This window comes from Leucoraja erinacea, chromosome 39 (genome assembly GCF_028641065.1).
Source record: "Leucoraja erinacea ecotype New England chromosome 39, Leri_hhj_1, whole genome shotgun sequence".
NCBI classification, from domain to species: Eukaryota; Metazoa; Chordata; class Chondrichthyes; order Rajiformes; family Rajidae; genus Leucoraja; species Leucoraja erinaceus.
The window spans coordinates 6,781,466-6,804,258 of record NC_073415.1 but is presented as its reverse complement, the minus strand read 5'-3'; the positions used below and the strand labels follow the sequence as shown (position 1 = coordinate 6,804,258).

General features: G+C 48.7%; 1 protein-coding gene across 2 annotated transcripts in view; it reads right to left on the bottom strand.

Annotated features, from left to right (window-relative positions):
- Positions 1-22,793, bottom strand: part of LOC129714470 (collagen alpha-1(XI) chain-like) — a 188,670-nt gene that overhangs the window by 151,006 nt on the left and 14,871 nt on the right. For both annotated transcript variants that reach the window (XM_055664082.1, XM_055664083.1), the window contains exons 2-4: positions 8,285-8,452; positions 5,734-5,947; positions 3,914-4,076 (exon numbers count right to left, since the gene is read on the bottom strand). In XM_055664082.1, coding sequence (XP_055520057.1) covers positions 3,914-4,076; positions 5,734-5,947; positions 8,285-8,452 — 545 coding nt within the window. The remainder of the gene's footprint in view (positions 1-3,913; positions 4,077-5,733; positions 5,948-8,284; positions 8,453-22,793) is intronic.

Sequence of the window (22,793 nt, the reverse complement as noted above, 5' to 3'; positions counted from 1 at the left end):
TAGCACCTGAGTGTTAGAATGCAGTCCTGACACTAAAAGAAATGCTGTTTTTTTATTGGTATATCTAAAAAAAAAAAACATCGCTGCTCTCCGTCTGTCTGGAAATAATTAAATCTCCGAAACCCATAACTAAATCCTGGGCAAAACGACAATTTTTCCACCAACTGAATGTGTTGCTGTTCCACAGCTCTGAAGGTTCCCAAAACTAATTGGTCAGTGTGGGCCAAGACATTCTGCTACAAGTGGACACATGCTTGGAATTTGGAAATCTCCCAGATGCTGCCTCTGAGCAACTCCAGCCAACTCCTCGCCTCAATTAAAGAGGTCTTCACAGTAGAGAGGTTTGTGAAAGTTACATTCTTTCCCACAAAATTCACATCAGCGCCGTGTTCCCCAGGGCGTTCGGTGTGAAATACTTCACTTGGATCTACGTTTAGGTTGGCACGGGGCACAGCGGTTAGAGTTGCTGCCTCACAGCGATGAAGGGATAAGGGGGAAATCCTTTAAAACCGAGATGAGATGAGGAGAGGGGGGGGAGAGAGAGGGGGGGGGAGGGAAGGGTGGAAAGGGAGGGGGAGAGGAGGGGGAGAGGGAGAGAAGGGGAGAGAGGAGCGAGGGAGAGGGGAGGGGAGAGAGGGGGTTGAGAGGGGGAGGGAGGGAGAGAGGAGAGGGAGGGAGAGGAGGGGGTAAGAGGAGGAGGAGAGAGGAGGAGGGAGAGAGAGAGGGGGGGGAGGGGGAGAGAGGAGGAGGAGGGGGGAGAGAGGAGGGGGAGAGAGGAGGGAGGGGGAGAGGGAAAGTGGGAGAGAGGGAGAGGGGTAGAGGAAGAGTGGAAAGGGGAGAGAGGAAGAGAGGAGGGAGGGAGATGAGAGGAAGAGTTAGGGGTTGAGAGGTGGAGAGGGGTGAGAGAGAGGAGGACGGAGGGGGGGGAGAGAGAGGAGGAGAGAGGAGGAGGGAGGAGGAGAGAGGGGGGGGAGGGGGAGAGAGGAGGAGGGGAGAGAGGAGGGGGAGAGAGGAGGGGGGGAGGAGGGAGAGAGGGGGGAGAGAGAGGAGGGGGAGAGAGGGGGGAGAGAGGAGTGTGAGGGTAGGGGAGAGGAAGGGAGAGAGGAAAGGGGTGATTGGAGAGGGATGGAGGGGGGGGGAGGAGGGGGGAGAGAGGAGGAGAGAGGAGGGGGGAGAGGAGGGGGGAGAGGAGGGGGAGAGAGAGAGAAGGGGTGGAGAGAGGAGGGGGAGAGAGGAGGGGGAGAGAGGAGGGGGAGGAGGAGGAGGGAGAGAGGAGGGAAGGGAGGGAGGGGGAGAGAGAGAGAGGGGGAGAGGGGGAGGGGGAGAGAGAGAGGGAGGGAGAGAGAGAGGGGGGAGAGAGAGGAGGGGGGGGAGAGAGAGAGGAGGGGAGGAGAGAGGAGGGGGGAGAGGAGAGAGGAGGGGGGAGAGAGGAGGGGGAGAGAGAGGAGGGGGGAGAGAGGGAGGGGAGAGGGGGGGGGGAGGGGGGGGGGGGAGAGAGGAGGGGGGGGGAGAGAGGAGGGGGGAGGGAGGAGGGGGGGGAGAGGAGGGGGGGGAGAGGAGGGGGAGAGGAGAGGGGGGGAGAGGAGGGGGGGAGAGAGGAGGGGGGAGAGGGGGGGGGGAGAGAGAGGGGGGGGGGGGGAGGGGTGAGAGGGAGAGAAGGGGGTAGAGGGAGAGGAGGGGGAGAGGTGGAGGGGGGGAGAGGGGGGGGGGGAGAGAGGAGGGGGGAGAGAGGAGGGGGGGGGAGGAGGAGAGGAGGGGGGAGAGAGAGGGGGGGGAGAGAGGGGGGGAGAGGAGAGAGGGGGGGAGAGAGGAGGGGGAGAGAGGAGGGGGAGAGCGAGAGAGGGGGGGGGAGAGAGAGGGGGGGGGGGAGAGAGAGGAGGGGGAGAGAGGAGGGGGAGAGAGGAGGGGGAGAGAGAGGAGGGGGAGAGAGAGGAGGGGGGGGAGAGAGGAGGGGGGGAGAGAGGAGGGGGGAGAGAGGAGAGGAGGGGGGAGAGAGAGGATGGGGGGGGGGAGAGAGGAGGGGGGGAGAGAGGAGGGGGAGAGAGGAGGAGGGGGAGAGAGGATGGGGGAGAGAGGAGGGGGGAGAGGAGGGAGGGAGAGAGGAAGGGGGAGAGAGAGAGGGGGGGAGGGAGGAGGAGGGGGGAGAGGAGAGGAGGGGAGAGAGGAGGGGGAGAGAGAGGAGGGAGAGAAGGGGGAGAGAGGGGGGAGGGGGGGGGGGGAGGAGAGAGGAGGGGGGGGGGGGGGAGAGAGGAGGGGGGGAGAGAGGAGGGGGGGAGAGGAGGGGGGGGGAGGGGAGGAGGGGGGGAGAGAGGAGAGGGGAGAGAGGAGGGGGGAGAGAGGAGGGGAGGGGGGGGAGATATGTACTTTTATGTACAAACATGTATTTTTTATTCTATTTATTTTTAATGCACACTGAATGGACACTGGTTGAGCAACATTTTTTTGTTTCCTCTGGGTATGTGAATACTCAGGAAATGACAATAAAGATATACAATACAATATGGGAGGAAAGCAGAGCCGAGCTCACAGCCAAAAGGCAAGAGAGGCTAACACTCATTGAAAGTTGAATTACTTTGAGGCAAACTGTATTTTCTGCCATTGTGTAGCTGGGTGGATGAATGCAGACATTTGCCATGAAGTTATCTTCAACTGCAGGTTGTTTTGTGCGATCCCAAGCGTGAATCTAATTGAAGCCCATTCTGTCTACAAAACCTCTGCACATTGACTGGGCCCCAGGAGTGCAGAGTGGCGGAACTTATCAGAAGCTTGTTTGAACTCGGGAGAGTCAGCCAGAGAGCAAGTGCCGGCTCGAAAACGAGAGGCTCAGTTTCACTTCAGTTTATTGTCACATCTACCGAGGTACAGTGAAAGGCTGTCCCTGGCATTGTAAAGCCCCTATCCCACTTAGGAGACCTAAACAGCAACCTCTGGTGACCTTGCCCGCTACCCAAGGTTTCTATGAGGTCACCGGAGGTTTTGGTCACTTTCCCTAATGGTCGAAACTGGTCGAGGCTTCATCTCGGTTGCTGCTATTTTATCATCATGATTAAAACCGGCCTCGACTAAAAATAGGTTGCCGTTTTAAAAATCGATCATTTTTTAGTCGCAGGTCGTGTCGAAGCCGGTTTTCTTCATAGTGGAGGAAGGTTGAACAAGTTAGGGCTTTATTCTTTGTAGCGCAGAAGGTTAAGGGGGGACTTGATAGAGGTTTTTAAAATGATGAGAGGGATAGACAGAGTTGACGTGGAAAAGCTTTTCCCACTGAGAAAGTTTAGGAAGATTCAAACAAGGGGACATGACTTGAGAATTAAGGGACTGAAGTTTAGGGGTAACATGAGGGGGAACTTCTTTACTCAGAGAGTGGTAGCTGTGTGGAATGAGCTTCCAGTGAAGGTGGTGGAGGCAGGTTCGTTTTTATCATTTAAAAATAAATTGGATGGTTATAGGGATGGGAAGGGAATGGAGGGTTATGGTCTGAGTGGAGGTATATATGGGACTAGGGGAGATTATGTGTTGGGCATGGACTAGAAGGGTCGAGATGGCCTGTTTCCGTGCTGTAATTGTTATATGGTTATTATTATATGGTTAAAACCGGCCTCGACTAAAAATAGGTTGCCGTTTTAAAAATCGATCATATTTTAGTCGCAGGTCTAGTCGAAGCCGGTTTTCTTCATAGTGGAGGAAGGTTTTCAACATATGCGTGGGAGGTGGTAGGAGGTTGCAGGTCACCTCGATTTTTTTTTGGGTGGGGGGGCAAGGTCTCCAGAGGTTGCGGTTTAGGTCTCCGAAGTGGGACAGGGGCTTAAGTCAGCAACTCTACCGCTGCACCACCCAACGTGCTGTCACATCGAGTGATGGACCAACTGAGGAGATGCCAGATGTGAACCCAAAGCTGAGGTCCCCCCGCACTAACCTCAAACACTTCCTCATCCAGGATCCTGGTACCAAAGACCACCACGCCGTTGGTATCGACCACGGGGTTGTCGCTCCTGGCCAGACGCTCGGTGATCCGCTGGTCACAGTCAACGATCAACGTGACGTTCTTCCCTTCAACGCTGATTCCCAGCCGATGCCACCTGCAAGACACAATCCACCAGCGACTAATGTAGACTCATAGACAATAGACAATAGGTGCAGGAGTAGAGGCATTTGGCCCTTCGAGCCAGCACCGTCGTTCATGGCTGATCATCCCCAATCAGTACCCCGTTCCTGCCTTCTCCCCATATCCCCTGACTTCACTATCTTTAAGAGCCCTATCTAGCTCTCTCTCGAAAGCATCCAGAGAACCGGCCTCTGAGGCAGAGAATTCCACAGATTCTCCACTCTCAGTGAGAAAAAGTGTTTCCTCGTCTCCGTTCTAAATGGCTTACTCCTTATTCTTAAACTGCGTGTGGCCCCTGGTTCTGGACTCCCCCAACATCGGGAACATGTTTCCAAGCCCTTAACAATCTTGTATGTTTCAATGAGATAACCTCTCATCCTTCTAAACTCCAGAGTGTACAAGCCCAGCTGCTCCATTCTCTCTGCATATGACAGTCCTGCCATCCCGGGAATTAACCTTGTATCGGACTCATTGGACCAGGCAGCTGTTCATGAAGGCCTGGATGCTGCAGTAACACAAAGGTTGAGATAGCCAGCACAACCCACCGACAGGTATTACTTGATGCTCACTACAAGGTTCTTGAGTCACAGAGTGATACAGCGTGGAAACAGGCCCTTCGGCCCAACTTGCCCACACCGGCCAACATGTACCAGCTACAGGGTAGACAAAAGCACTGTAGAAACTCAGCGGGTGCAGCAGCATTTATGGAGCGAAGGAAATAGGCAACGTTTCGGGCCGAAACCTATGTCCCACCTACACTAGTCCAACCTGCCTGTGCTTGGTCCATATCCCTCCAAATCCATGTGCCTGTCTAACTGTTTCTTAAACATTGGGATAGTCCCAGCCTCAATTACCTCCCCTGGCAGCTTGTTCCATACACCTACCGCCCTTTGTGTGAAAAGGTTACCCCTCAGATTCCAATTAAATCCTTCCCCCTTCACCTTAAACCTGTGTCCTCTGACTTATAAACATATAACAACTTGGACTTGAAAATGGTTCCAAAACCTGGCGACTCTTGTATATTGCCTCGGTATAATATTCCCATACACTTGTATTTCATCTGCAGAATGAAATTCCTTTTGCATATATTACACATGCAGACGCCACCATTATTCAAGGCTAGCACGGACCTGGTGGGCCGAAGGGCTGGTTTCTGCGCTGTACCTGAAAAGTCTATTAGTACCACACAACCAAGAAGCTTTTCACCGCACCTCAGTACACAAGAGAAGAATAAACGACCTAATATTCAATCTATCTCCTTTAACCTTACGGTGGCGCAGCGGTAGAGTTGCTGCCTTACAGCGCTTGCAGCGCCGCAGACCCGGGTTCGATCCCGACTACGGGTGCTGTCTGTACGGAGTTTGTACGTGTGACCACATAGGCTTTCTCCGAGATTTTCGGTTTCCTCCCACATTCCAAAGACGTACGTAGGTTTGCAGGTAAATTGGCTTGGCATCAGTGTAAATTGTCCCTAGTGTGTGTAGGATAGTGTTAGTGTGCGGGGACCGCTGGTCGGCGCGGACCCGGTGGGCCGAAGGGCCTGTTTCCACGCTGTATCTCTAAACTAAACTATAGACCCGTGTCGTCCGGTCCGTGACTCCCCGACTCACGAGGTGGATGGAGGGACTTACTTGCCATCTGACAGGTTGATTTTTTTGAAGATGGGGTAATCCTCCGGTGTGGGTTTGCCCGTCTGGTCCTCGTACAGAAAGACGGGAGAGCGGCCAATCTCCACGCCCAGTTGCTGGATGCCCTGGTCGTTGTACACCGACAGGAGGAAAAACTGGGCGTTTTTCTTGGCCTTCAGTGTCGTTAGGATGGAGAAGTTCTCAGGGAAGCTCCCATCTGCAGCGAGAGAGAGAGAGAACATTAGTGGAATAAAACACTGTGCCTTCACAACTCTTCTTACATATTGCCCTGCAAGGTTCATTAGTTGTCGGAGAAGAATTAGGCCATTCGGCCATGTGTGTGTGTGTGTGTTTACTGTACATATATATTTGTGTATATGCGTGTGCATGCATGTGCATATGCGTGTGCAAATGGCAAGTCAAATTTCACTACACCAATTGGTGTATGTGATAATAAATGTTCTTTGTATCCTTGTATGTACATACACACACACATATGTGCAGGTGTGCTTACACATATGTGTATATATATATATATATATGTATGCACACATATATGTATATACAGTATACACACACACACACACACACACACACACACATATGTGCAGGTGTCCTTACACATATGTGTATATATATATGTATGCACACATATATGTATATACAGTATACACACACACACACACATATGTGCAGGTGTGCTTACACATATGTGTATATATATATATGTATGCACACATATATGTATATACAGTATATACACACACACACATATGTGCAGGTGTGCTTACACATATGTGTATATATATATGTATGCACACATATATGTATACACAGTATACACACACAAATACACAAGTGCAGGTGTGCTTACACATATGGGGTATATATAGTATATATATGCACACATATATGTATATACAGTATATACACACACACACATATGTGCAAGTGTGCTTACACATATGTGTATATATATATATGTATGCACACATATATGTATATACAGTATACACACACATATGTGCAGGTGTGCTTACACATATGTGTATATATATATGTATGCACACATATATGCACACACACACACATACACAAATACACAAGCTCACCAGGAAGGCTGGCTCCATCCTGGGGGCAGAGTTGGAGTTGGAGTTGGATTCACGGGAGATTGGTCTTGGAGGGGAGGATGTTCCTCAAACTGCAGAGCATCCTGGACAATACAGCTCACCCCCTCCATAACACACTGGTCAACCTGAGGAGCATCTTCAGCAGCAGACTGGTTCCACCAAGATGCACCACAGAACGCCACAGGAGATCCTTCTTCCCTGATGGTGTATCAATCTATACATGTATAGATATATATGTGTGTGTGTGTATATATATATATATATATGTAAGTGTATGTGTGTGTATATGTCTGTGTGTGTGTGGCTCCCCTCACCCACCCGCCCCGCTCCTCCCCAATCTTTGCACACCCCCAATCCTTTCCATTTGTCACGTTAATTTCATGTTTCATGTATTTTGTGTGTGTGTGTTTTATGGCTGTTGGCAGATTAATTTCCCTCCTGGGATGAATAAAGTTCTATCGTATCATGCGTGTGTATCTATATATGTATATTATATATATGTGTGTGTGTGTGTGTATCTATATATGTATATGTATATATATGTGTGTGTGTGTGTGTGTATCTATATATGTATATTATATATATGTGTGTGTGTGTATCTATATATGTATATTATATATGTGTGTGTGTGTGTGTGTATTTATATATGTGTGTGTGTGTGTATATATATATGTATGTGTATGTGTGTGTGTGTGTGTGTGTGTATTTGTATGTGTGTGTTATATATATATATATGTGTGTGTGTGTATATATATATATATGTGTGTTATATATGTGTGTGTGTGTGTGTGTGTGTGTGTATATGTTTAACTTAAGTATTGTGGGTTTTTGTTAAATATAAATGATGATGTTTTTATGTGATATACCATGATTTTATATATATTTATGATATTTAATATGCAATGCATTTTTAATGTAATATTGCCCCTTGTCTGGACCTTGAGTCCGTAATGAAGTTTATTACTATTATTATTATTATTATATATGCATATATATGTATGTGTGTGTGTGTGTGTGTGTGTGTGTGTGTGTGTGTGTGTGTGTGTGTGTGTGTGTGTGTGTGTGTATATATACAGACACACACACACACACACACACACACACACACACACACACATATACACGCATAAACATATATATATTTATATATATACACACTGAACATTTTTTTCTCAGTTGTTACATTTGTTTACAGAGTACTATTTTTACATATCTCGTTGTGCTGTACGTAAGGATTTCATTTTGTTTAAGAAGGAACTGCAGATGATACTGCCTCACCCGTTGAGTTTCTCCAGCAAGTTTGTCTACCGTAAGCATTTCATTGTTGTGTCTGGGGCCATACGACCATATAGCACTCTTGGTTCACTGCAGGAACAGGCAAAGTACCAATAGAATAGGGTGCATCTTTCAGGAGATGGACATACCTGGATATAACTGCGTGGTTAGGGCGGTGAAGTGTGTCTTGTTTTCCACCCGGAGTGCAAAGTCAGTGTCTTCAGAGCCTTTTCGCTGTGTGCAGAATCCCGCCACATTCACCACTCCTTCCGTGGTATCCTGGAGGTTCAGCACTTGCAGGATGTCGACCGCGCTCTCTGCAAGGAATCACAAGCACCATCATTAGATTCAGCTAATCCCCGTAAGTGCAACTGAGTTCAGTTCCAGTTTAGTTTACTGTCACGTGTACCGAGGTACAGTGAAAAGCTTTTTGTTGTGTGCTAACCAGTCAGCAGAAAGCCAATGCATGATTACAATCGAGCCATTTTACAGTGTACAGATACATGATAAGGGAATAACGTTTAGTGCAAGGTAAAGCCAGCAAAGTCCGATCAAAGATAGTCCGAGGGTCACCAAAGACGTGGATAGTTGTTAAACACTGTGGATGGTTCAGTTGCCTGATAACAGCTGGGAAGAAACTGTCCATTAATCTGGAGATGTACGTTGCCACACTTCTCCACCAAGAATGGTGGCACAGCGGTAGAGTTGCTGCCTTGCAGCACACGAGACCCAGGTTCGATCCCGACTACGGGTGCTGCCTGTACGGAGTTTGTACGTTTCTCCCCGTGACCTGCGTGGGTTTTCTCCGAGATCTTTGGTTTCCTCCCACACTCCAAAGACGTACAGGTTTGTAGGTTAATTGGCTTGGTGTACATGTAAATTGTCCCTAGTGTGTGTAAGACAGTGTTAATGTGCGGGGATCGCTGGTCAACGCGGACTCGATGGGCCGAAGGGTCTGTTTCTGTGCTGTATCTCTAAACTAAACCTCTTGCCCGATGGGAGAGGGGAGAAGAGGGAGTGGCCAGGGTGCGACTGGTCCTTGATGATGCTGATGGCCTTGCCGAGGCAGCGTGAGGTGTAGATGGAGTCAGTGGAAGGGAGGTTGGTTTGTGTGATGGTCTGGGCATCCCTTTCACCGGGGACGGGGTCAGCCTCAGGGAACTCATCCTCGCATTGTCAGAGCTTGGGAACGTTCGATGTACACGGGCGGTTTAACTGTTGCAAACATACATGACACTGATACATGTGTACACACACACACATGCTCACACCAGCATCCTTAATCAAACGTAATCTTGCACTGAATGTTGTGCCTTTTATCTTTTACACTTGATTGTAATCATGTATTGTTCATAAGTTCATATAGAAGCAGAATTAGGCCATTCGGCCCATCCAGTCAACTCCATCATTCCTTCATTCAACCTTTTAGGCTTGTCTCTAATCCTGCATGCTAATATTCACGAGTGTACCTTCAGCCTCTTATTGGACTGAGTTTCTTAAGATCATAAGACATAGGAGCAGAATTTGGCCATTCGGCCCATCAAGTTTACTTCGCCAGTCCATCACGGCGGATCCATCCCTCCCTCTCAACTCTATTCTCCTGCCTTCTCCCCGTAACCCCTGACACCCGCACTAATCAAGAATCTATCAATATCCCCTTTTAAAAATACCCGATGACTTGGCCTCCACAGCCTTCTGTGGCAATGATTTCCACAGATTCACCACCCAGTGCTGTCTGTGTGGAGTTTGCATGTTCTCCCCCTGACAGCGTGGGTTTCCTCCGGGTGCTCTGGTTTCCTCCCACATCCCAAAGACGTGCGGGTTTGTGGGTTAATTGGCCTTTGTAAAAATTGCCTCTAGTATGTGGGGAGTGGATGTGAAAGTAGGATTATGAACAGATAATCGATGGTCGTCGTGGACTTGGTGGGCTAATAGACCATAGACAATAGGTGCAGGAGTAGGCCATTCGGCCCTTCGAGCCAGCACCGCCATTCAATGTGATCATGGCTGATCATCCCCAATCAGTACCCCGTTCTTGCCTTCTCCCCACATCCCCTGACTCCGCTATTTTCAAGAGCCCTGTCTAGCTCTCTCTTGAAAGCATCCAGAGAACCTGCCTCCACCGCCCTCTGATGCAGAGAATTCCACAGACTCACCACTCTCTGTGAGAAAAAGTGTTTCCTCGTCTCCGTTCTAAATGGCTTACTCCTTAATCTTAAACTGTGGCCCCTGGTTCTGGACTCCCCCAACATCGGGAACATGTTTCCTGCCTCTAGCGTGTCCAAGCCCTTAACAATCTTATGTGTTTCAATGAGATTTCCTCTCATCCTTCTGAACTCCAGAGTGTACAAGCCCAGCTGCTCCATTCTCTCAGCATATGACAGTCCCGTCATCCCGGGAATTAACCTTGGGCCAAGTTCCTGTTTCCATGCTGCATCTCCAAACAAAACTAATCTAATTTTGCACCAGTTATATTTCTCAATGAGACCACCTCTCATTCTTCTAAACTCATTTGCGTAACCTCCCTGTGGTCAAAGGGCCTTTTCAGTCAACACTCTGCTGGTTCTATGTTAGGAGTTGGCAAGCAAGTCAGAGATTTTTTGAGCTTCCACCCAAGGCCAAAAACAACATGACAGAGGAACTAAAGTGTGTCGGAAGGAACAGCAGATGCTGGAGTAACGTGTCTTAGCGGCTTGTAACGCTAACGGCAGGTACTCGGGAAACGCGGTAAGCTCGTGAAGATTTTTCAACATGTTGAAAAATGTCCACGAGAGCCCTGAGTACCTACGAGCGGCCATTACCGTAATTCTCCGAGTTCGAATCAGGGGAAACTCGGGAGAACTCTTGAATTAGCTCGTACAGTGGGACAGCCCCATAACACTACCCTACACACACTAGGGACAATTACATTTACACCAAGCCAATTAACCTACAAACCTGTACCTTCAGAGTGCGGGGGGAATCCAAAGATCTCGGCGAAAACCCGATGAGGTCACGGGGAGAATGTTCAAACTCTGCAGGCAGTGCCCGTAGTCAGGATGGAACCCGGGTCTCTGGCGCTGTGAGGCAGCAACTCTACCACTGCTCCACCGTGCCACTCTCAATGCCCTGACAGCCCTCGTGAGGAGGCAATACAAGGAGGTGCTTGTGGAACATAAGCATGGACCATAGGAGCTGCTCAGTAGCACAGCGAGTAGAGCTGCTGCCTCACAGCTCCATGGACCCAGGTTCGATCCCAGCCCCCAGTCCTACACACGAGGAGTTTGACATGCCCCTAATCAGTCTGAAGAAGGGTCTCGACCCGAAACATCACTCATTCCTTCTCTCTAGAGATGCTGCCTCACCCGCTGAGTTAGTCCAGATTTTTGTGTCTACCTAATCAGACCCTGATTAGGTAGACACACCTGGAGTATTGCGTACAGTTTTGGTCTCCAAATCTGAGGAAGGACATTATTGCCATAGAGGGAGTGCAGAGACGGTTCACCAGACTGATTCCTGGGATGTCAGGACTGTCTTATGAAGAAAGACTGGATAGACTTGGTTTATACTCTCTAGAATTTAGAAGATTGAGAGGGGATCTTATAGAAACTTACAAAATTCTTAAGGGGTTGGACAGGCTAGATGCAGGAAGATTGTTCCCGATGTTAGGGAAGTCCAGGATAAGGGGTCACAGCTTAAGGATAAAGGGGAAATCCTTTAAAACCGAGATGAGGAGAACTTTTTTCACACAGAGAGTGGTGAATCTCTGGAACTCTCTGCCACAGAGGGTAGTTGAGGCCAGTTCATTGGCTATATTTAAGAGGGAGTTAGATGTGGCCCTTGTGGCTAAGGGGATCAGGGGGTATGGAGAGAAGGCAGGTACGGGATACTGAGTTGGATGATCAGCCATGATCATATTGAATGGCGGTGCAGGCTCGAAGGGCCGAATGGCCTACTCCTGCACCTAATTTCTATGTTTCTATGTTTCTGATCTACTTAAGGGCGGGATATTCAGCCCAGTTTGGCCAATTAAAGTGTAGAAAGGAACTGCAGATGCTGGCTATACACCGAAGATAGATACAAAATGCAGGAGTATACGGCCTGTCCCACTTGGGCGACATTTGCCGCAGATGGCACGCTGAGATTTTGTACGTCCCAAAATCCTTGGGAGCCGCGCGTGACTGCCCATCACAGCCTATGTCACCACGCACCATGCGCACGTGATGCGTAAATGATGCGCATATGGCACCCGACTGGGACAGGCCCTTAACTCAGCATTTGTGTCTATCTTTGGTATATGCCCAGCATCTCTGGAGAGAAGGAATGAGTGACGTTTCGGGTCAAGACTTTCCTTTCTTGGCCAGAAGCTGATCAAAACAAGCAAAAGAAAACAGACTTAAATACATCTGAAGAATTTGGAGACCGATCACACCAAAATATCACCACAAATAAACCCTCTAAATTCGTGTTTGGTTTTGTGAACTATGTTTTCGAGACATTAATACTTCAAGATCCAATTTCTTGAATCCAATGAAATACATATCTACCTAACATCACTTTATTCAGCTGCTAACATAGAAACATAGAAAATAGGTGCAGGAGTAGGCCATTCGGCCCTTCACCACCATTCAATATGATCATGGCTGATCATCCAACTCAGTATCCCATCCCTGCCTTCTCTCCATACCCCCTGATCCCTTTAGCCACAAGGACCACATTTAACTCCCTCTTAAATATAGTCAATGAACTGGCCTCAACTACCTTCTGTGGCAGAGAATTCCACAGATTCACCACTCTCTGTGTAACAATTTACATTTACAACTAGACGGCACAGTGGTACAGCGGTAGAGTTGCTGCCTTACAGCGCTAGAGAACCGGCTTCGATCCCGAATACGGGTGCTGTCTGTACGGAGTTTGTACATTCTCCCCGTGAGTTTTCTCCGAGATCTTCGGTTTCCTCCCACACTCCAAAGACGTACAGATTTGTAGGTTAATTGGCTTGGTATAAATGTAAAATAGATGTCCCTAGTGTGTGTTGGATAGTGTTAGTGTGTGGGGATCGCTGGTCAGGGTGGACTTGGTGGGCTGAAGGGCGCTGTATCTCTAAACTAAACAAAAAGTGGACCACCAAGTTTTGTACCCCAAGCCTGTGGTGCATTTCAGTTTTGCAAGATCATATTTTTAAATTAAAATCAATGTTTAGATTGGCACCATTCTTTAATGCTTCTGAAAGTTAATTCTAAATAGCGAGCTGATCTACAAGTTCATTTGAGTTCCGTGATATTACCCTGCACCATGGATTTGGGAAACACCCCTTGACAATTGACGGCTTTGAAGGGGAACATTGTGAAGAGTTGGCAGGACTAAAGACAAAAGGCTTTATTCCGCAGCGAACCAAACTGCACTTGACCCGAGGGCAGGAATGCAATTCAAAATAGACTGTTCATCCCATATTCCCTTCCCCTATCTGTGGAAACATAACTAAACTTGTCCAACTCCTCCATAAGCTCAGGAAGCAGAAAGATTCCCGAGGGAAAAGCAGCTCATATTTTTTTTAACTCTCAATCTGTCTCCCACCGGTTCTAATTCTCATCACATCATCTCCTGGTGTCCCACCGTAATCTTGCTCAGTTTCCCTGCTTGTATTCCCTCGTCATCACCTCTTCCACAGCCAACAATGGACCATTGTGGGCTCCACCTTTCTTTGATTGTCATAGATTGATACAGCGTGGAAACAGGCCCGACTTGCCTACACCGGCTCACAATGTCCCAGCTACACTAGTCCCATCCGCCCACGTTTGGTCCATATCCCTCCATATCATTGCTGGCTTTGATTTGCATGCCTTCCATTCATTTTGTTCCACGTGCATTTTCATACCTCTATTTCCCCTCTTTAGATTTTTGTCTGAAGAAGGGTCCCGACTGGAAACATCACCAGAGATGCTGCCTGACCTCCTGGGACACTCCAGCACTTTGTGTGTTTTTATTTGTGAACCAGCATCTGCAGTTCCTTCCTAGACATCTCCTGTTACCAGGCAACTGAAGTTCCAACGGTTTACTGGTACATTGAAATTCCCCAGTGAAATTCCTTCTTTGTGTTCCGTTCAGTAAACATCTCACTACACATACGCACATTCACACAAGAGGACATGATCATATTTATTGGATATTGAGTGAAGAAGTTGGGCAGTCTTGCTGCAGTTGTATAAGACGTTGGTGAGGCTGCATTGAGTACCATCGAGAGCATCCTTACCAACTGCATCACAGTATCTGCTCTGCTCTGCTCTGTCTCCGACCAGAAGGCATTGCAGAGGGTGGTGAAAATTGCCCAACGCATCACCGGTTCCTCGCTCCCCTCCATTGAGTCTGTCCAAAGCAAGAGCTGTCTGCGGAGGGCGCTCAGCATCGCCAAGGACTGCTCTCACCCCAACCATGGACTGTTTAACCTCCTACCATCCGGGAGGCGCTACAGGTCTCTTCGTTGCCGAACCAGCAGGTCGAGGAACAGCTTCTTCCCGGCGGCTGTCACTCTACTCAACAACGTACCTCGGTGACTGCCAATCACCACCCCCCCCCGGACACTTATTATTATTTGTTCAAATCGTTTGCTATGTCGCTCTTCCAGGGAGATGCTAAATGCATTTCGTTGTCTCTGTACTGTACACTGACAATGACAATTAAAATTGAATCTGAATCTGAATCTGATTGAGTAGTAAGCGCTTGGAGTGTGGGAGGAAACCGGAGCATCCGGAGAAAACACACGCGGCAACGGGGAGAACGTACAAACTCCGTACAGACAGCACCCGTGGTCAGGATCGAACCCGGGTCTCTGGCGCTGTGAAGGCAGTAAATCTACCGCTGTGCCACCGTGTGCCGCCCCTAGATGGAAGAACTCTCCCTGACAGGAATCTCACAAACATTGAAATATAGAAAATAGGTTCAGGAGTAGGCCATTCGGCCCTTCGAGCCAGCACCGCCATTCAATACGATCATGGCTGATCATCCAAAATCAGTAATCCGTTCCTGCTTTCTCCCCATATCCCTTGATTCCATAAGCCCTATCTAACTCTCTTGTGAATCCATTAGTTTCAGCGCTTCCATATCTAAATCTTGAAAATCTCAGACAAATGGAATGGTAGAAAATTCAAAGTTCTACAGTCGTTTTCAAAGATCGCTCACATTATGTTTATGATATATAACCCTTCTTCTTCAAGGGATTATGGATGAGCTTAAACACTGGGACACCAAGCGCTTAGCACAGTATGAACTCGCTGCTATTTAAAATGAGTATTAGGAATGCATCATACATTTATGATATATATTCACTGCATTAAACCGTAAAAATCTAATTATTCCACACAGTGAACTGCTTTGGAAGTGAATGACTTAATTTAAGAAAGCCGTGTAGATTCAATTGGTATTTCATAACCTCAGGAATGCAGTTGCTTTAAGCATAACAGATCCCTGATATTCCACAGGGACTTGCTGAGCCAAAGGGCCTGTTTTTCTCTGGAATGGATGCTGAGAACTCTAATCTGTACTTTGTATCATCCCCTTTGCTTTGTTGGTTGTCCTTGAGTTTTAATTGACTGCATGGTGTATTCAGATTCAGATTCAGATTCAAGTTTATTGTCATTGTGCAGTGTACAGTACAGAGACAACGAAATGCAGATAGCATCTCCCTATCTGATCAGTTTGGATAGCAAGCTTTTCACTGATCACAATTCAATGTGCAGGAGGGTCCCGACCTGAGACATCACCTATATACGTTCTGCAGAGATGCTGCCTGACCCGCTGAGTTACTCCAGCACTTTGTGCACCTTTTTCTCTGTACCATCAGTACACATGACAATAATAAACCTAAACTTAAATGAGACCAACACCTGGGTATTCAGACATGCCAGACAACATGATAGGAGGTTTGATGATGCTTTTCACTGTACCTCGGTACACACGCTAATAATAGGAAAAAGTGCCGGGGACCCGAAATATCCACGTCCTCCAGAGATGCTGCCTGACCCACTGATTTTGTGCCTGTATTTGTAAACCATATCTGCAGTTGCTACGCCTCTATGTTTGCTCATCGGTAGAGCTGCTGCCTCACAGCGCCAGTGACCTGGGTTCGATCCTGACCACGGGTGCTGTCTATAAGGAGTTTGCACGTTCTCCCCGTGGGTTTTCTCCAGGTGTTCCGGTTTCCTCCAAAGTCATACAGGTTTGTAGGCTAATTAGCTTCAGTAAAAATCGTGAATTGTCCCTAGTGTGTGTAGGATGGTGTTAATGTGCGGGGAGCGCCGGTCGGCATGGACTCGGTGGGCCGAAGGGCCTGTTTCTACGCTGTACCTCTAAAGTCTCATCTAAAAGACTAAGAAAAGATAATAAATCTACAGAACGTTTTTTCCTTCTATTATTTATTATGTAAAAGGATATGTGTGTTATGATTGTGTTTATAATTTGTTTGGTTGTTTTGTTGTTTGTCTTTTGCACAAAAATCCGCGAGCATTGCCACTTTCATTTCACTGCACATCTCGTATGTGTATGTGACAAATAAACTTGACTTGACTTGATAGACACTCTGCAGAAGCATCACAAGTTCCTCCCATCCAGAGTTGCTGCCTGTCTCGCTGAGTTACTCCAGCATTATCAAGGGGCTGTCCCACTTGGACAACCTAGTCCACGAGTTTAGAAGACCATAGACAAGTTGAAAAAAGTGTCAAGGTGGTGTTGACTCGCCGAAGTAAAAAAACCTCCTACGACTCTGTCTACGACCTCCTACGACCCCTCCTTTCGACCTCAGTCTTCCACACCCAGGACCAACTACGACTAGCTACGAATGTCGGTAGGCGGCGCGACTCACGTCAGCAGCGGCCTCTGCAGCCCGTCCGCGTTTTTATTATTTTTGTCTATGTTTTTATGTAGTTTTTGTTATTTTTTGTTGGGGTGTGTGTGTGGGAGGGAGGGGTAACTGTTAAATCTCTCCCTGCACGGTTGGGGCTGCAATGTGGAGCGGCCTCCAACAGGAGAAGACCGGGGACTCTGGTGCCGACTCACCTCGTCACGGAGCTGGCCGAGTCCGGAGCGGGTGGAGCGGTGGTGGAGCGCTGCTGCTGCTGCGGCCCGACCTCCGGAGATTCGGAGGCTGCAACTGCGGGTCTGGCGGATGGCGGCACCGGGAGCCCGCGGGTCCCTGGAGGGAGACCGCTTTTCAGGGCTCCTGCAACGGCGACTTCTCCCGCCCGAGTTGCGGGGTTGAAGAGCTCCTGGAGCAGGGCCTGACATCACCGCCCCGCGCGGCTTGGAATGGCCGCGGGACTCTGCGAGCGCACGCCTGGGGGCTCTAACACCAAGACCCGGTGTGCGACCTCGCACCACCCGGCGTGGCTTTAATGGCCGCGGGACAATCGCCATCGCCAGCCGGGAGCTTTGACTTTGACTCTGACATCGGGTGGGGGGGGGGGGGGGGGGGGGTAGAGTGCAGTGGAGAGATACATTTTTTTGGCCTTCCATCACAGCGATGTGATGGATGTTTATGTAAAATGTAAATTATGTTGTGTCTTGGGTCTATTTGTTTGTAATGTATGGCTGCAGAAACAGCATTTCGTTTGGACCTCAAGGGGTCCAAATGACAATTGAATTGAATTGAATTGATCACATGATAAAATTATGCCATGTATGCGTTTTTTTTCTCGACCCAGTTACCGGCCGATGACCAACCTACGAGTAAAAAGTATCAATTTTTTTTCCATTTTGCCGACTTTTTTAACTCGTGGACATTTTTTTTATCAGGCTGTGAAAAACGCCGCGACCTACTTGAGGCCACGAGTACGCGGAGACCACTCACGAGCATGAGGAAGAGTTACGAAGACTTCCTACAACCTCGTGACGACCATGCTGCGAGTACGAGTCAAGGGCAAACTCGGCAGAGGTGGCCAATTAGGTCGTGAAAGTGGGCGTGGGGCTTTAGTAAATGAGCATCTTCAGTTCCTTCCTAGACGATAATAAACCAGCCACTAAGCCAATCAAACAATGTTCCGTTGCGCGATTCTTCCGACTAAACTGGCAGCAAAATGCTTCCCAACCCCCATCCAAATCAGTGAAGGAATACCCCAGACTCGGCTAAGGAGATTCAGACACCAGTAACCAGAAACGATGGCCCACAGGATATTGGAGTGTTGCCAATCATTCGAGCACTGGATCCTAAATGCAGACACATTTGCTACTGAGGGAGCTTTCCAGCAACAATGATGGGATTAATACAGAACAGGTGAGAGAGTCGCGAGTGATATTCAGCACTGCAAGAGCCCGTGGCATCAGCTGCTACAGCTGTATCATCTTTCAGGCTGCCTGCCACGCTCCTCATTCCACTCACGTCCTCAGTCACACGACGACACGCTTGGGCCTGTCCCACTTACGCGACCTTTACAGGCGACTGCCGGCACCCGTGGTCGGTCGCCGAGATTTTAAACATGTTGAAAATTCAGCGGCGACCAGAGAGACTCTTTGGAGACCTCTCAAGACCCGAGGAGACCTCACACAACCGTACAGGTGACCCCTGGCGACATGTCGGGGTGACCTCTCACGACCATCGGAGACCTCTACACTCCAGAGTTACTCCAGCACTTTGTTTGAACCAGCATCTGCAGTTCCTCGTTATTCCATTTGGATTGGTGGAGGGTGGGTGGTTGGATGGCCAGCACAAAGCCAGCGGGCTGAAGGGCCTGTTTCCTTACGGTTTGTCTCCTTGGCTCGGACTCCACGCTCGTTAACCCACCATTCCGGCCGCTGTTCCTCTCACGTGATTTATTGCACGCACACTTTACACGCCTAATTACACGCAGAGTGCAATGCGTGACGGGCCAGAGACACACATGTTTGGAGGAGGGTTATTGATGCTAAGCAGCAGGTCACACACATGGTTCAGCTGCATGCTTCCTTCCTCTCATGCTCGGTTCAAAGGGAGACCTTGCATTCATCACAAAGGGCTCAGCCGACACACAGTCAAGCTACAGGCAGCATCCGAGGGGCATCTGGGGCCCCAGTCACACTCCGTTGCCTGTCAGCTCTGATTAACATTGTCACTGTAGCCAGGAGCCTGTGTGCTTGTGTGTGCGCGTGTGTGCATGTGTGTTTCAGCAGAGGGGCTGGAGTGGGAGGGAGCGTGGGAGGGGACAGCTCTTTTGTTTTCCTTCTCTCCTCCCCCCCCCCTTTCCTCTCCCTACCCCTCTCTCCGCTTTTCACTTCCCCCTCTTCCCTCCCCCTTTCCCCCTCTCACCATCCACCTCCTTTTCTCACTCCCTTTCCCCCCTCTTACTCTAACCCCTCTCCCTTTCCCTCCTGTCCTCTCCCCCCTCCCCTCACTGCCCCCTCATCTCTCTCCCCCTTCCCCACTGCCTTTCCCCCCCCTCTTCCCTCTACACTCCCCCCTCGTCTCCTTCCCACTCCCTTTCCCCCCCCCTTCCCTCTCTCCCCCTCTTCTCTCTCCCTTTCCCCCTCTTCTTTCTCCTTCCCCCCCTCCCTCTCCCCTCCCCCCCTCTTCTCTCTCTCTTCCTCCCCCTCTTCTCTCTCCCCTTTCCCCCCCCCCCTCTCCCCTCTCTTCTCTCTCTCTTCCTCCCCCCACCCTCTTCCCTCTCCCCCCAATGTTAAGACTGTAGAAATGCAACTGTGTTCAAACCAAGCTGTTCCAGTGACAATAAAAGGCATTCGATTCTATTCCATCTCCTCTAACCCCCCCACAACCCCCTCTCACTTCACATTCAAGCTAGCAGCATCTGCAGTCTCTTCCGCCTCCTAGCCTCTCGTGTCCTCCACAGACGCTGCCTGTCCCGCTGTGCAATTCAAACCTTCACAACACGGCCTGCCTCCCTCGCCAGCCTTTGTGGACACCGATTCAGACATGAAGTCATGAGGAGAGAGGAATGTGGGCGGAATAAAGACAAAAAACTGTGGACAGATTACATGAATCAGTCGCCTGCACCGACCGGCCCCACACTGCGATCGATCGTACCGGAAAGTATCAAATGCTCTCTGTGCTGTTTGTTTTAATTAACAGGTAGATTAGTGTCACAGGGGGAGAAATCCAAGGAACCTTTGGCACTCTGTAACTTTAGCTAGTCGAAGGATTGGGCTGTAAAAAACTTCCTGGCTCCTTGCCTGAGCAAAGTAATCATCTTGCAAAGAGAGGCCAGTGAGATAGCCGGAGAAACTCTCCTCTTATGCAAGCACGTATTAATTCATTGTAGCATTTCCAGGGAGATGTTTACTGTGTAATTGGAAAAGAAAATCATCGGCAGCTGCTTATAGTTTGTAGCACAAAACCAATTTTATCTTTAAAAGCGAGCATGATTAAATTGTCAGCACTTAGTTTAGTTTTAATTTTCTTTAGTTTTGTTTAGAGATGCAGTGCGGAAACAGGGACTCTGGTCCACCGAGCTCCGCACTAGCCAGCGAGCCTCCGGCACTATCCCACACACACACTACAGACAATTTACAATCTTTACCAAAGCCAATTAACCTACAAACCTGTGCATCTTTGGAGTGTGGGAGGAAACCGAAGCACCTGGAGAAAACTCACATGGTCACGGGGAGAACGTACAAACTCCGTACAGACAGCTCCTGTAGTCAGGATTGAACTTGGGACTCTGGCCCAAGTGGGACAGGCCCTTAAGGCAACAGCTCTACCGCTGGGCCACCGTGCCCCACCTTGTTGAGAGATACAGCGTGGAAACAGGCCCTTCGTCCCACTGAGTCCACACTGACCATTGATCACACCAGTTCCAAGTGTAGGAAGGAACTGCACGGAAGATAGACACAAAATGCTGGAGTAACTCAGCGGGACAGGCAGCGTCTCTGGAGAGAAGGAATAGGTGGCGTTTCGGGACGGGACCCTTCTTCAGACACGCTCTATGTTCCATCTTATGCCACTTTCTCATCCACACCCAACACACGAGAAGCAAATTACAGGTGGATTAGGCTTCCTGTGGAGCTCCAAGGCTAGGGCGCTGGGCAGTGGAGGTGACACTGGTCACCCCTGGTCAGGAGAGGTGTTGCTGAGATCAAGGAGGAAGCCAATGATGTCAAATGACTCAAGAGTTTGAAAGATACAGCATGGAAACAGGCCCTTCAGCCCACCAGCACTGTTCCAGCAAACCATACCCGTCCACACACTAGTTCTTAAGAAGGAACTGCAGATGCTGGAAAATCGAAGGTAGACAAAAATGCTGTTGAAACTCAGCGGGTGCAGCAGCATCTATGGAGCGAAGGAATAGGTAACGTTTCGGGCCGAAACCCTTCTTCAGACTGATGGAGAAGAAGGGTTTTGGCCTGAAACGTTGCCTAATTCTTTCGCTCCATAGATGCTGCTGCACCCGCTGAGTTTCAACAGCATTTTTGTGTCCCACACACTAGTTCTGTTGTTCTCCCACTTTACTATCCACTCCCTACACACTTGGGGGCAATTTTACAATTTCTCCAGAGGTGCTGCCTGTCCCACTGAGTCACTCCAGCTTTGTGCGCCTATCTTCGGTTTAAACCAGCATCTGCAGTTCCTTCTGACACAAACAAATGAAGAGATGAGCAAGAACATTGATGAGGGCAGCAGAGGGTGTTGTCTATGAGTGTGAATGGGTGATTGGTGGCCAGCATGGGTTTGGTGGGCCGAAGGGCCTGTTTCTCCAAACCAAACTACATTATGTGTAGGAATGAACAGCAGATGCTGGTTTAAACCGAAGATGGACACAAAAAGCTGGAGTAACTCAGCGGGTCAGGCAGCATCTCTGGAGAGAGGGAATGGGTGACGTTTCGGGGCAAGACCCTTCTTCAGGAAAATCGCACAAGTGACGTGCATTTCTTTGGCCTTTATAACAAATAGAAACTCTGCTCGACAGAGTTTTTCATAGTGAAGGAAATCGCCAGACCTCACAGGGAGATTGTGGGACAAGGACCTCAGTGAAAGCCAGAGGGGTTGGAGAACGAGAGGACAAGGTATCAGCGTCTTGGGCTTCGACAACCAATGAGTCAGCTGCCAAAAGGCAGAGTGATTAAAGTTGGCAGAGGCACAAGAGGCCAGAATTGGAGACCAACAACAGCCGAGGGCAGCAGAACGGCAAGGCCAGACATGAGATAGATAGATAGATAGATAGATATATAGAGATATATATATATATATATATATATATAGAGAGATATATATATATAGATATATATATATATATAGAGATATATATATAGATAGAGATATATATATATAGAGATATATATATATATATATAGATATATATATATAGAGATATATATATATATATATATATATATATAGATATAGATATAGATATAGATATATATAGATATATATATATACATAGAAACATAGAAAATAGGTGGTACACAATAATGCTGGAGAAACTCAGCGGGTGCAGCAGCATCTATGGAGCGAAGGAAATAGGCAACGTTTCGGGCTGAAACCCTTCTTCAGAAAATAGGTGCATGAGTAGGCCATTTAACCCTTCGTGCTGAATGGCGGTGCTGGCTTGAAGGGCCGAATGGCCTCCTCCTGCACCTATTTTCTACGTTTCGATGGAGTGAAGGATTTCTAGCTCAGTACGGGGCAGGTGTAAGGCAGGAACATTTATGAAGAAGTGTCTAGACCCGAAACATCACCCATTCCTTCTCTCCAGAGATGCT